At 45.9% G+C, this 13355-nt stretch overlaps 1 protein-coding gene across 3 annotated transcripts in view; it reads left to right on the top strand.

Annotated features, from left to right (window-relative positions):
- The first annotated feature begins 421 nt into the window (after positions 1 to 421).
- FBXO32 (F-box protein 32) overlaps positions 422 to 13355 on the top strand; it is a 36975-nt gene continuing 24041 nt past the window's right edge. For all 3 annotated transcript variants that reach the window (XM_060393684.1, XM_004011657.5, XM_042254162.1), the window contains exons 1-4: positions 422 to 747; positions 6815 to 6927; positions 7776 to 7825; positions 8880 to 8972. In XM_060393684.1, coding sequence (XP_060249667.1) covers positions 632 to 747; positions 6815 to 6927; positions 7776 to 7825; positions 8880 to 8972 — 372 coding nt within the window. In that variant the 5' untranslated portion in view covers positions 422 to 631. The remainder of the gene's footprint in view (positions 748 to 6814; positions 6928 to 7775; positions 7826 to 8879; positions 8973 to 13355) is intronic.

The following is a 13355-nucleotide window of genomic DNA, read 5'->3' on the forward strand; positions in this document are numbered from 1 at the left end:
CTTTCACCCCACCCCCGCTCCGCCGCGATCCAGACGCCGCCCGGGCCTAGTCCTCCCCGCACCTCGCCAGGCCGGGAGCTGCAGGGGGACTCGGCGCAGTTTCCCCGAGCGCCCGGCCTCGCGCTCGAGCCGCAGCAGCTGCGCCGTTTGCGTGCGGGAAGGGAGGCAGAGGGGCCCGGGGCGGAGGGGACAGTGGGAGCCTCGCCCCGCAGCGCGGCCTCAAGTTTCCATCGGCGAGCAGTTGTGCAACGGCCAGAAGAGCTGGAGCCGCGGGCGCCTCGGAAAACAAGTCGAGCCTATAAACAAAGCCACGTGGCCTCCGGGCTGGGGGGGCCGGGCTAAGAGCAGGAGGCTCTTCCGGCAACAAAGAGCCGCGGCCGGCGGCCCATGATAAATACGGCGGCCCGGACCGCAGCGCGGCACTGCAGCGAGCCTCGCGCGCCCCGCGACCCTCCACCGTGCGTTCCGCGAGCGCCCGCACCTCGTCCCGCACCCCGATCCCGCAGCCGCTCCCTCACCGGCCCCCAAGCACCCCAAGCAGCCGCCCAGGGCAGGCGCGCCCCCGAGGCCGCCGGGCAGGTCCCCGTCCATCAGTCCGTCGCGTCCATCCGTCGCATCCCTCGGCGGTGCCATGCCATTCCTCGGGCAGGACTGGCGGTCGCCCGGGCAGAGCTGGGTGAAGACGGCGGATGGCTGGAAACGCTTCCTGGACGAGAAGAGCGGCAGCTTCGTGAGCGACCTCGGCAGGTGAGCGGGTCGCCACCAACTTCAGCTGCGGTGGACAGACCCGGGCTGGCCTCTCGGAGTGGGGGGCGGGTGAATGGGACGCAGACAGGCCGGAACAGGGTGAGGAGGGAGCCCCGGACCAGAAGGATGGAAGTGAATCATCCTGGGTTTCTGCAGAGATGTCGCCAGAGCACGGGCGTTTGGTTTCTCTTATTATTCAAGGTCAGCGTCTCCAAGTGGGCACTTCTTACAGAATCCTGGTCCCTCTGAGAAACTGATCTTATCCCCAAATGCTAAAACTTAGACTCAACTTCAGGGGTCCACTGCCTTAAAGGACACCAGCGTCGTGCGATTTGCGTGGGGGGTGGTGGTGGGAGTGAACGCCGGCGAGTGGGCCGCATGACCTTCACCTGGGGGGGACCCTGGGGTGGACCCTGGGGTGGCGGGGCTCTGAGCACAAGTCTGAGACAGGATTGGACACGGGTCCCGCCCGCCGCGCCTCCAGGCTCTTCCCACGCACAGACGACCACAGAGTGGGCAGGGAGGATGAGTAACCAGGAAGGGGCGACCAGATGGCCCCTGGGGCATCCGTGCTGGCGGAGCGTCGGTAAAGACCCGAGGAGGCAGAGCTGCGGAGGAGGGGAGGGAGGCGGGCTGAAAACCCAAGCCCTCGGCCTGTGGGAGGACAGAGTCTTTGCACCTGTTTCCTCAGTGGCCCTTTCGGTCGTTTTCTTTGTATAGTGAGTGCGCCCCCATTTCAAGTGATGCCCATCCCCTGCAGAAAGTCCGCCTGGCTTGGGTGAGCCTCTGGAGTCAAGTTCCACCTGAGCTGTCAGTGTGGTGGAAAATCTGAGTTTCCGAGGAGCCTGAAGCCCCACCCCCACCCCGTTTAATAACACAGAAGCCGCAACTAAGGAGTTAGACGGCCTGGAGTCTGTCAGCCCTCATCACCACAGTTGGCATCCACATCGCTGCCATTTGGCCCAGAGGGGATCAGTGCAGCCTGCTCACCCTTGGGTGACTTTACCCGTGGCCTTTGGTGAAAACCACTGCTCCCCACCCCCAGCCCTTACACTGACTTCAGTGGAGAATCCTGTACAAGGGCCAGCTTCCCACTCAGATTTACCAGTGGTTGTGTGGCTGAGCCCCTGGCACTCAATTTTACAAAAACTATCAAGGAAATATGGTTATTTCAGCGTCCTGACCTCCAGGGCCCTGCACCTGTTTGTGATTTGTGAAGCATCACTTTTTGTTTTCCAGTGGAAAAAAATAAAAGTAATTAATCTTGGGGGTCTGCCAGGGAAGACAAGAGCACATTGACCTTTACTTTAAAGATACTTGAGGTTGTCCCTAGGGAGTTTGGGAAGCACTCTAAAGAAATCTTACTTATGGAAACTCAGAAAATTTACAGAAAAATAAAAAGACTAACTGCTGTCTCTAGACTCTTTTAGGGACTCTAGTTGCCTATTTGGCCTAAATTTTTCTCCCTGGACTAAAAGCTTCTTTTTTAGTATAGTAGAATGGAAGCTTCTTTCTTTCCTTTCTTCCTTCCTTCCTTCCTCCTTATTCCTAAGAAGTGAGGATCTAATGTTTTGGACTTCATTTTGAGGTGGCAGTTTGGATTCTTCCTAGGGAGGTGCAGCCATGGTCTGCTTAGCTGTGTCCCAGCAGCTCACGCATGTACAAGCGTAGGATGTTCCTTAGTGGGAGACAGACCAGTGGGTTCAGCAGGAGAGTTTCCAAATCAGAGGCTCTGCTTGGCATACACATTCACACTGAATCTGCTCTGGGAGATAAGCTGGTGTCACTCCTATTTAGAATAGCGGTGCCTCTCTCTCCATAGTAGGGGAGACCTGGAGACAGGTTTACCTTAACCACAAAAGTTTACCCTTAGCTTCCCACCTCTCTCTCCCCGTCTTGAACCTCCTTTGTTTCCTCCCTTTTCAGGCCATCTTAGCTAGAACTGCTAGCCTACCACCATCATCACAAATGGTGATCCATTTAGTGACCACTTGGGGCTCTTGGATGAGTCAGATTTGAGGACTCATTTGGTAGCTCCTAGCAAAGCAGCTGCCTGTTTGTTTGCAGAGTATTTTTTTCCTCCCAGCAATTGTAAACAGTCCCTTCCCTACTTCACATGAGAAGTCTGCCAATTTCTTCAAAGCCGTTGGCCTTCTGAAACCCGGGTTTACAGGCTCAAATATCCCTCCTGTTTTCAGTCCTGGTGATGTTGCCCTGTGATGTCAGGTTTGGGTTGCCAGCCTGCCTACTCAGGTGAAGCTGAATGCCTCTCCTGTTAGGAGAAAACAAAAGGCAGGCCCTTTTGAAAGAGAGGGAAGGGGGGTGGATGTGCAACAGAGGCCTGCGAAAGAGGCCTCAGGCTCTTAGTCTGATTGCACCTCCCATTCTGTGAGCTGCCTGGACAAGAGTAGGGGGGGTGGGCAGCGGAGGGTGAGGGTGCCCTTGATGTGTTGCAGCCTGGGGACCATGGTGTTTTTTATGTGTGGACCACAGCTTCTCTGCCCAGAGCACCTTCTCTGGACCCTGCTGGCCATTCTCTCTGTGTCCCGGGCCCTGTCTTCTTCCAGCAGCAGAATGTTCCAAAACCCCATCACAGCTAAGTGCCCTGAACTGAGATCAAGGGAGGATTTCAGATAAGCTTCAAGGAGGCGCCTTGTGAAAAAGTTGAAACTACCTAAGAGGAATGGCAAGTGTTACATTTGGGCAGATGAAGAAAATTCAAGGAAAGAGTTTAGCAGGAATTAGGGTGATCCAAGAAGGCTTCAAGGAACTGGTGGTTGAGCCACCTCGCAAGCCGTCCTGCTCACCAATAACCCCCAGCCCTGCCCTGCCCCACCCCCCAGATGAGTAATCTCAGCTCCCTGAGCCTGGGCCACTCTTCTGCAAGCCTGCAGTGGTGCCTCTGAAAACTCCAAAAGTACAGCTGAGGCTGAACCAGGAAGCAGGACGTTTACCCCAGTGCCCTGGATGCACAAATGAAAACAAGCAAATAAAATAGTGAATAAGCAAATAAAATAATGGTTAAGATTTTTATGAGCACTTACTGTGTGCAAGGCAGTGTTCTCAGGGCTTCATACACTAGGCTGTTTGTTTTGCCACAACAATGGGGTTCTCGCCCTGTGAGTCTGACAGTTTGGGTATGTATTGGAGCAAATTAGCCTAGAACTCTCATTGGCCTTAATCTACAACTAAGCCCTTAGGAGTAGGCCACAGCTTTCTCCAAATGGTCTATTACAAATGAAATGAGAAATAGGACTTCTTTTTTTTCTTCTTCCCTCCCTTTGTCTCTGCTGCCAAATGCACTTATTTTGAAATCTTTCATTTTTTCTAAAGTTGTCTTTAAGTATCTTGGTATGTGTGTGATGACAGTACAGGGCTGGAAGAGGTCTTTTTTTTCTTATTCTAGGCCTGTGCCTATAAAAATCAAGATTATTATTAGAACTGACTATAAAATAGCAAGTTACTGGTTACTATTGCATTTAATGAAGACAGCCTCTTTAAATGGTTTTGCTTATAAAAAAAAAAAAAAAAGTCGTGGTTCCTAAATGATGATGGCTTTTCTTGTTCAAAATTTCAGTTGTAATTTTCCATTGGCTTTGCATTTTCTTGAAATGGACATAATTGAACTCTCAAAATAGCCTCTAACTGAATATATTATTGCTTAAAAGAAAACATATAAGCAGGCAACACAAATAAACCCCATAGTCCTTCCTTCCAGGCCCTACCTCTGATGTCCAAAACCTAAGTGAAAAGTGCAGGGTTTCTCTTTGGTTAAAGCTTTTCTACATTCTCCAGTGGGAGAGCATCATCAATTATGTCAAATTCTTCTTAAACTAGCTTTGGAAATGAGTCACTCGGGCTTAAAGCAGGTTATTGTTATTTCTGTGAGGAAAGCAAATGCTCAAATTCCTTTGAGGAATGTTTTCAATTAGAAAAGAATAAGATGAAAGATAAATATTTAACATTGCTAAGGAATGGTCACAATCTATGGCCCAGGCTCCAAAACTGCTCTGCTAAACCTTGAATGTGTGATTGAGAATAAGACAGCTTCATTTTGTGGTGCTCTCTATGTGGAATTCAGGCTGTAGGTGTCTGCTCATGGTGCCAGTGTGTGTTTCCTTTAAAAATAAGTCTTCGTGTGATATTTTTACACAAAATGGCCTCAACTTTGTTTTCTAAAGCTGTTCTCAGCTTTGGTACATCATGGACCAGTCAAGTGACTTTCCATTTTCCTCCCTTCTCCTCAGCGTTGACAGAAATTTCTTAAATTAGCTCTAAGGACTCCGAATTCCACTCTCCGTTTCTTCTGCCCCTCTTATCCTGCTGAACTTGGCACTGGGCAGCTGGCTGTTCAGTGGTTTTGTGCCCCTAAAGCTGTGCAAGCAAATACACACTCACGTGTGATACAAAGCCAGGCCCAAAACATTCACCCTGGGCTCAGTAAGACTTAGTGTTCCCTAAGACAGGGCATTTCTACAGTAAACCCGCTGAAACCTCAAAGTATCCTGTATCCCGGGATGAGAAGGAGAGGGCTAATGATATTAGGAAGTTCAATAAATGGTATTAAGCTTGGCCTCCTGAGGGAAGATTAACAAATGACTGATTATCCATCAAGCCTATCCCTCTGGGTCCAGAAACACTGAGTATATTGTTGGTGCTGTCACGTGTAAGCATGTTAGCAAGATACTTATTGTACTTATTGAAGTACTGGAGAGATCATTGTATTGATAGTAATAGGATCCTGGAGATTGTTTTTCAAGCCCTCTTTTCTCTTTTACATAATACTCATAACATGGAGAAGTGCAGGCGTGCCTCATCTTATCCAACAGATGTTGGTCCAAACAAGATACAAATCAAATCATATTTTACATTCAGCAAAAGAATTCAGAAAGTTAAAGGGCTCTAATATATGGTTGATGTAAGAAAAAAAAAAAACACAAGCTAGTTGATGTTTTACTGGTTGACATTATAAATCTTGCCTGAAAAAAATAAAAATCTTGCCTGGCATATGCATACCCCATGGGGGTTGGGAGGTAGGGGTAAGGGGATCTTTTCATTGTATCTTCTCAATAGTTCTCCTGCGTTTCTTCTGTGGAAACTCTTTGGAGATTTACTCTCAAGTCCCATTACATAATAGAACTCCATCAGCCCCCCAAAGACAGCTAAGCTTACTGAAGGAAACATGCCCCAACCCAAGTTGAAACTGTACATTGCTTAGTGGCCTGTGAATTGGCCAGTTCTGTCTTTTCAGCCCTAATAGATGAATTGTAAATTCAGCTTGTTTCATTTAGGATTCAAGGTCTTCACCTCACAACATGATGCCTAGTGTTAGTCAAGGAAAGATACGAAACATAACTAACACTATACACTGAACACCTCCTAGAAATACAGTCTGTAAGTCAGACTTCTGTAAATGTTTTAAAGACCTGAGGGGAGCATGCTAGTTAAAAGCAGCTTGGGATGGGGAGGGAGATGGGAGGAAGGTTCAAGAGGGAGGGGACACATGTATACCTATGGCTGATTCATGTTGATGTTTGACAGAAAACAACAAAATTCTGTAAAGCAATTATCCTTCAACTAAAAATAAATAAAGGTCAAAGATATGGTATGTGAATCATATCTCCATAAAGCTATTTTTTTTAAGCAGCTTGAGGTAGGTGATTTTTGCAAAATGAAAATATTGTATATTGTAGTGATACCAGTAGCCCTTCCTCTTCCTCCCTCCCCACCCATTCATGATTTTTTGCTTAAAATAATGTTGCTGTACCCTGGGTGGCTCTTAAAGAGTGCAGAACTATGTATCTAATACAATGGCAAACACTGTTGGGCATTCAAAACGAGTAGAAGTCCCCATCCCTGTCTTCCATAGAGATCTGACACTATTTTCTTCCTAAAAGAGGCAAGTTTGGGCCTGTGCAACCCCAATCACTTTTGAGTGATTATTTTATTGCTTTGTTTGAGGGGCACATATGATTGAGTTTTATAACTTCAGTGAGTTATTTATAGAAACAGCTCATGTTAAAATGTAACTGTTACAGCTCATCCCCTCTGGTCTTGTTATTCCTAGTTACTGCAGCAAGGAAGTATACAATAAGGAGAATCTTTTCAACAGCCTGAACTATGACGTTGCAGCCAAGAAGAGAAAGAAGGACATGCTGAATAGCAAAACCAAAACTCAGTGTAAGCTGTTTGTTTTGAACTTAAGAAAGAAAGCTGTCTGTAGATCGTTTTGATTGGTTCTTGGGGTGGGGCGGGGGCTGTCGGCGGCGGTGGGGGGCGGGAATCACACCTCACGTGGTTGGCACTGGTTTTCACATTGACTGTGTCATTGACAGAGGTTACGGGGATCTTTGCACTCAGAAACCTGGTTGTGCATTTTATGAGTGAGATTAGTGTATTCTTTATAGTTGTGTTTATAAGTCAGTTGCTAGTTGGGGTGTTTTTTCCCTGGCTTGTCACTTATATTTGACATAGTTTAGTTATTATTCAGTGATATGGTCAGCTGAACCACCAGTGTGTGCTTTCATCTGGAACTGGGTTTTGAGGCTTTGAATGTAAAATTTTTCCCCCTCTTTCCTTGTATAAATACTAGTAACAGTTCTAGATGCTGGATGTATGAACAGAGAGTCTAAATTTCTGTTAATAAGCAGGAATTACAGATCTTTGGTTGATTCCATCTGTACTGCTTGGCTTCTTCATGTTATCTGTTTTATTTCTACTGTTTAACTTGTAGGCTTGGCATTTAACACAAACTTGTACTGGGATATTAGATTTTTTTCTTTAATTTGGAGCTTTGGTATACTCGATCTGAGTATCAAAGACTTGAAATGCCTTCAACAAAGTAAATTATAACTCTGGTATTTATACACTGCAGAAATTAGGCTTTTGCATCCCCTTAGACTGTCAGCAGAGTCTTTGTATTTTCTGTCAAAACTTGTTAACACTTTGGAATAAATGAAAAATAAATGCAAAATCTTGGCCATGTTGGAAATTTTAAAGCTATCAGGTTTTTTGTTTGTCTTTTTTAGATTTCCACCAGGAAAAATGGATCTATGTTCACAAAGGAAGTACTAAAGAGGTGAGCACTCATCTGTTTGTTAAGGAGAACGCTTAGTTTTATACCTGCCCTAGGAGAATATAGGACTGTCCCCTTGGGTGTGGGTGGTGGTAGCTTGCAGCCCACTACCTAGCCAATCATCAGAGTTTGGGGCTGCAGAGATAGAGGCAAAAGTCACTAGGTGGACTCCCCAGTTGTTCAGTGAGATGATGACTGTAAAAGTGCTTTATGGAGATGAATATTCCCATCTCAAAAGTACTGTTATAAAGTTCCAGCCTTTCCCTCAGGACAGTGCTTCCCTTTTGTTCTAACATCAGTTTTAGACTTCAACTCGGTTCATTTTAGCCCTGGAAGTCTACTTACTAAATACAGCAGATGTTTTTGTGCCTGCCTGTTGCAACACTGCACAAACAAGATGCAAAAGAGAACACGACGTTGTAATATCTAAATTTGCATGGCAGATTGATAGAATTTCTATCACTGTCAGGGACCTTGGAGAACTAGTTCCCTCTGTGATTTGAGGCCCTGAGAGGGAGACAGTGATATACCTGAGACCACCCAGGTACCAGGAGTAGAGCTGGGGCTGTGAGTCAGGGGTTTCCACCCTCAGTGCCTTGTGCATTCACAGGGGAAAGACCAAAACTTCCTGGCTCCTTCGTGAAGCCTTAAAAACGCTTCTGATGATCACAGTGAGAAAAGCCCTGAGACGTGAGGCAGGGTGGCAGACAGAGCTAACACACGCAGGGTTAATTCTCCCCCCAGAAGTATGTTCCTATGATCAACATATATCACATATCCATCTCCCAACTGTTCCTCAACAAACAAGGGCATGTGGAGGACAAGGGCCCACAGGGTACACGTCATGACTTCAGTCACTGACTAAAGCAACTGCCTGCTGAACCACCCATCTTTGTGGCTCCCGGGGGTGAGGGGTAGAGGGGTGGAGTTTCCCAGAAAGAGCTGATCATGGTGCAGGAAAGGAGCAGGTTACCTTAGACAGCCACCCAGCTAGTCGGCAGAGTCCCAGCAGATCATTCTAGAACTTGACCTCTGCACCCCCTGTTTTCACATTCAGCGCCATGGGTACTGCACTCTGGGGGAAGCTTTCAACAGGCTGGACTTCTCAACTGCCATTCTGGATTCCAGAAGATTTAACTACGTCGTACGGGTAAGTCTCTGTAGATTACCCAGATTCTCAAGTTGAAGTGTCTCTTTAGCTTGTCTTGAAGTAGACAAGCCACCCCCACCCCTGCATGATAAGAATAAAAGTAACTTTTTAGGACCCTGGGCATCTTGAGGAAAGCAGAAAATAGACTCCTCAACTTCCCCCTCCCCAGATGGACTTCTGGTTCCGTATGGATCCTGTTAGGATGTCCCTGTGATTGGCACCCCCAGACAGGGACCGTCATAATCCCTCACGTGAGCCACAGGGCAGGCAGCGTGGGCTCTGGCAGCAACATTAGCCAGAGAGAATTTAGCAGAAAACAAGTTGTAAAGCACCTTGGGTTGTTTTAAAAATTTTATGCCCCTCTGGTCGTTCTCACTGGCCTTCCTCCTTGCCCAGCTTTAGCTGACTCTGGGTGAACTTAAGACATTTTTGGTTTAAGCCTCAAAGCTGGGTGTTCAGGCACGTTGAAACCTTGTTTCTCTGACTCCCTTCTCCCACCCCTCCACCACCACGTGAGGACAATATTCAGTCCCAGGTTCACTGCAAGCCTGAAACTACCTGCTTGGGTCAGTTGCTTCCTATTTTAAACCCTGCATTGGGGGAAAAAAAAAAAATTATTGAGCTTTAGCAAAATATTAATGATGAAGGTAGTAAAACAAGTTAAGCCTAACCATGACCTTCAAGTCACTGATTCTTTTTAATTGCTCGGTGGCTGCTTTTCCCCCTAAGCTCCCTTGCGTGTTGTTGTCAGCGGTTCCATCCAGGAGGTAGCAGCTGTTTGGGTTTTAGGATCAGAAGTAGGAGGCAGTTTACCCGCTATGGGTGTTGGTCGGTCGGTTTTTATTTTCTTTTTCCTGGGTTGCTGTGCTTCTCAGTGCCATGTCAATGAGTCAGATGATTGCAAAGGCCCAGCCAGAGCGATGACATTCAAGCCCCCTTGAGGCCTGGATCGTTCACCTGTCATCTGGGCAGATACAGGCCTGGCTGTCCCAACTGACCTGATTTTAAAACACACACACACACACACAAACCCAGGCCTCTTGTAGGTTAGAAGCTCTGAGCTGAGCCCATAATCAGATCTGTCTGCTCTTCAGATGAACCCTTATTCCAGACCAAAAGGGATAACAATCAGAGACCTTCCTGATGAAATGTTCATGTCATTCAGTGTGAGTCTGCTGACTCTGGGAGGTCATTTCGGCCCACAACTCAGTGCAGGCTGGTTGGAGTCAGGCCCAGGAAGACCTGGAACTTGTCGCTAGGAAAGTGAATAGTTTCCAGTCTCCCACATCTGATGTCTTGATCCCAAACTGATCAGCATATGGTTAATTTTTAGATGGTTCTCCTTTCTACCTGTTCTCCTCTCCCCAAGAAATAAGATAAAGCACAGGAACAAAGGAGTTGAATTGTGGAGATCTATTTCAAGCAATTGTGTGCACTAATACCTCTTGGCCTTCCATTAACCATGTAAAGTGTGGGTACTTTTATTCTCTGTTTACATAAATAGAGAGGTATAGAGAAGCAAAATAACCTGTCCAAGGTCACAAAGCTACATAAGCAAAGATACCCAGATCTGAAACCAGCAGTTAAAGTCCGCACTCTTAAGCTGCTACAAGGAGGAGCTCCATATAAGCAAAGGGCTGAAAGTAAAATGGCCTGCGGTCAGATCTCAGCTCCACTGCTTTCGCATTGTTTCACCCTCACACTCCCAAGTGTAAGAAGGACTTAGAATAACCTAACTTCACAGAGTAGCTGTGAAACTCAGTAACGTACATGGACATTTTCTGCAGACTGGAATATGTTAGTCAAAGTCAGCTACTAATATTTGTTATTACCTACCTATCAAAATTACTGTTTATAAGAGTCAACTAATTGATCACACAAGGCAATTTTATTTCTGGGAATTCAATTAATATTTTTGATTATAATGACAAGATTTTATAATTGGTAACCTTTTCCAGACTTAATTTTTAGACTAGTTGACTATTAAATCTTCTTTGTTTATTCTCCCTGAAAGACCTTTGCAGTTTGGTTGATTAAAAAAATGTTTTTCTACTTAAAAAAAATAGAGAATCATGTCCTTTGCTCTTGATTAAAACTCAGCATGAAAAACTTGTGTCTAACAGTATGAGCACAATCTCCTAATCTTTAAGTTAAAGAAACTGTTGAATGCTTTCTGTTATTAGGTTCAGGAAGAGGGGGGAAATATCTATTTTGGAAAGAATCATCTTTTTTTCCTCTTCACTGTTAGAGTCCTCTGCAATTTGAGAAATGTTATTTTTATAAAGAGCTTAAACATTTTAATGATAGGCACCACATTTTGAGGGTTTTCTTCTAAGGAACTTAAGACACTTAAGTTGTTCTCAAATAGTCTTCTTATCCTTAAAGCAACTTTGCAGAGTAGCTTGCCAGCGTTTTATCCTCATCTTACTGCTTTGGCCTAATGATTTCTTAATACTACAATGATTCCTCAGTACCAGAAGAATCAACTTTGAAGCCTTCAAATTTGTTTAACCTCTTTAAAGACAAAGTGCATTTTTTAAAATGTATCATGTTCATACTAGCTATCAGTCTCCGTGAAAGAGACAGGCGGAGAGAATGAAAAAGATGGCCAACACTCCTATCTCAATGTTATGATTTTTATCAGATAGCATGAAAATTTTGTGGAACTTTTAGAATCAGAAAGTTGATGATAAATTGGAGGGTTTTTATGTAACGTTTGTACCTTTGTTTAATTGGCTTTAGGCTACACTCATTGCCTCTACCCACTTCTCTCCATACCACCAATGGCTTAAACACAGTTTTAACTGTGGTTTTTAAAGATGATTTAAAATCTCTAAAAGCAGCAACTTACCCACTTATGAAAGGTCACTTTTTCAAAAATGGGTTTACACCATGCCTCAAGACCAACACATTTTGGAAATTCCCCTGGGGAGCCGGTGAAGATTCCAGGAGATGGGCCAGTGGTGGGGTTAGAACTGTAACCAGGCAAACACAAGTGCTGACTAACCCATCCAGGGCACAGAGAGGCCAGCAAAGTAGGTCTCCAGAAGACGCACAGTTGCACATTAGAATCACCTGTGAAACTTTTTTCTTTAGAAAGCCCACCTCTAGCACATTCGAGTTCATCAGCTGAAGGTGGTACCCTGGCATTGCTACTTAAGTTTATCCACCAGTTGATGCTAGTGTGTTTTCAAGTTTGCCAACCAGCCCAGAAACCACTTGGGAGCCCAGCTTATATTTTGCATAATAAGTTTTTAAACAAGACACACTGAGGCATGAGTGCAAGAGAGGACTTTAACACTTTAATGCCAGAATGATCTTTGGTCCTCCCAGCTCTCTCTATGGCATGAGAATGTGGCCAAGTACCTGGTAACTCTAGATGCTGCCTTTAGACCAGGAAGAACCTTGAGTAGCAATTTCCTGACCTTGATGAAGGGGATTCCCACGTTGCAGTGGTGCTAGTGGTAAAGAACCCACCTGACAACACAGGAGACATAAGAAATGCAGGTTCAGTCCCTGGGAGGAAAGATCCCCTGGAGGAGGCATGGCAACCCATGCCAGTATTCTTGCCTGGAGGATCCCATGAACAGAGGGGCCTGGCAGGCTACAGTCCATAGGGACGCACAGAGTAGGACACAACTGAAGCAATTTAGCATGCACACACACGTGACCTTAATGAATTGACCCTGGTGTGCAACAGTTGGGGAAGGACAAACAGAAAGTTTGCAACCGCACTCTCTCTGTTCCTCTGCCACAGAGAACATCCACAACCTGAACCGACACACATTTTTATTTTTTTCTGCATTACAGCCCTAAGTCCATTTGAATGTTTCCAGCAAGTTACTGACTTCTTACCACCCCCTAAAAATCTTTTTCCAAAAACATGTTTTAGTTTAAGTTGACTGGCGGTTTGGCAAACAAAAGTCTGAAATATGGCACGATGATGACTCAAATTTAAACCCAATGCCTTCAATTAAAGGGCATGCTGTTGCCAAGCCTCTGGTGGGTCATGCTGTGTGCGGGCAGCTGGGCCCTGCACCGGGTCCCTCTGCCCAAGTGACCTTGGATTAATCTGGTGGTGCACAGCCATCCTTTGCTTAAAGTTCGAGTCCTGCCCCCTGGGTCTTAAAACTGGTGGTATGTTTTTCCTTCGAGACTGAGAAACAGAGACGGAGGGAAGGAGGCCAGCCCTCCCAATGGCAACAAAATCAAAGGAGCAGAACCCTAAGCCCATTTGAAAATGATGGCAGAAGTGGTTGGGAACTGGGAGAATCCACTGTAGGGTATTAGCAGTGAGGGTCCCGAGCTAGGCTTAAAGTGAATGCTGATTAGGGTGCTGGCGATTTTACCAAGCAGTGCTGCATCTCAGAATTCCTAGCTTTC

The sequence above is a fragment of the Ovis aries genome, chromosome 9 (genome assembly GCF_016772045.2).
Source record: "Ovis aries strain OAR_USU_Benz2616 breed Rambouillet chromosome 9, ARS-UI_Ramb_v3.0, whole genome shotgun sequence".
Lineage (NCBI taxonomy): Eukaryota > Metazoa > Chordata > Mammalia > Artiodactyla > Bovidae > Ovis > Ovis aries.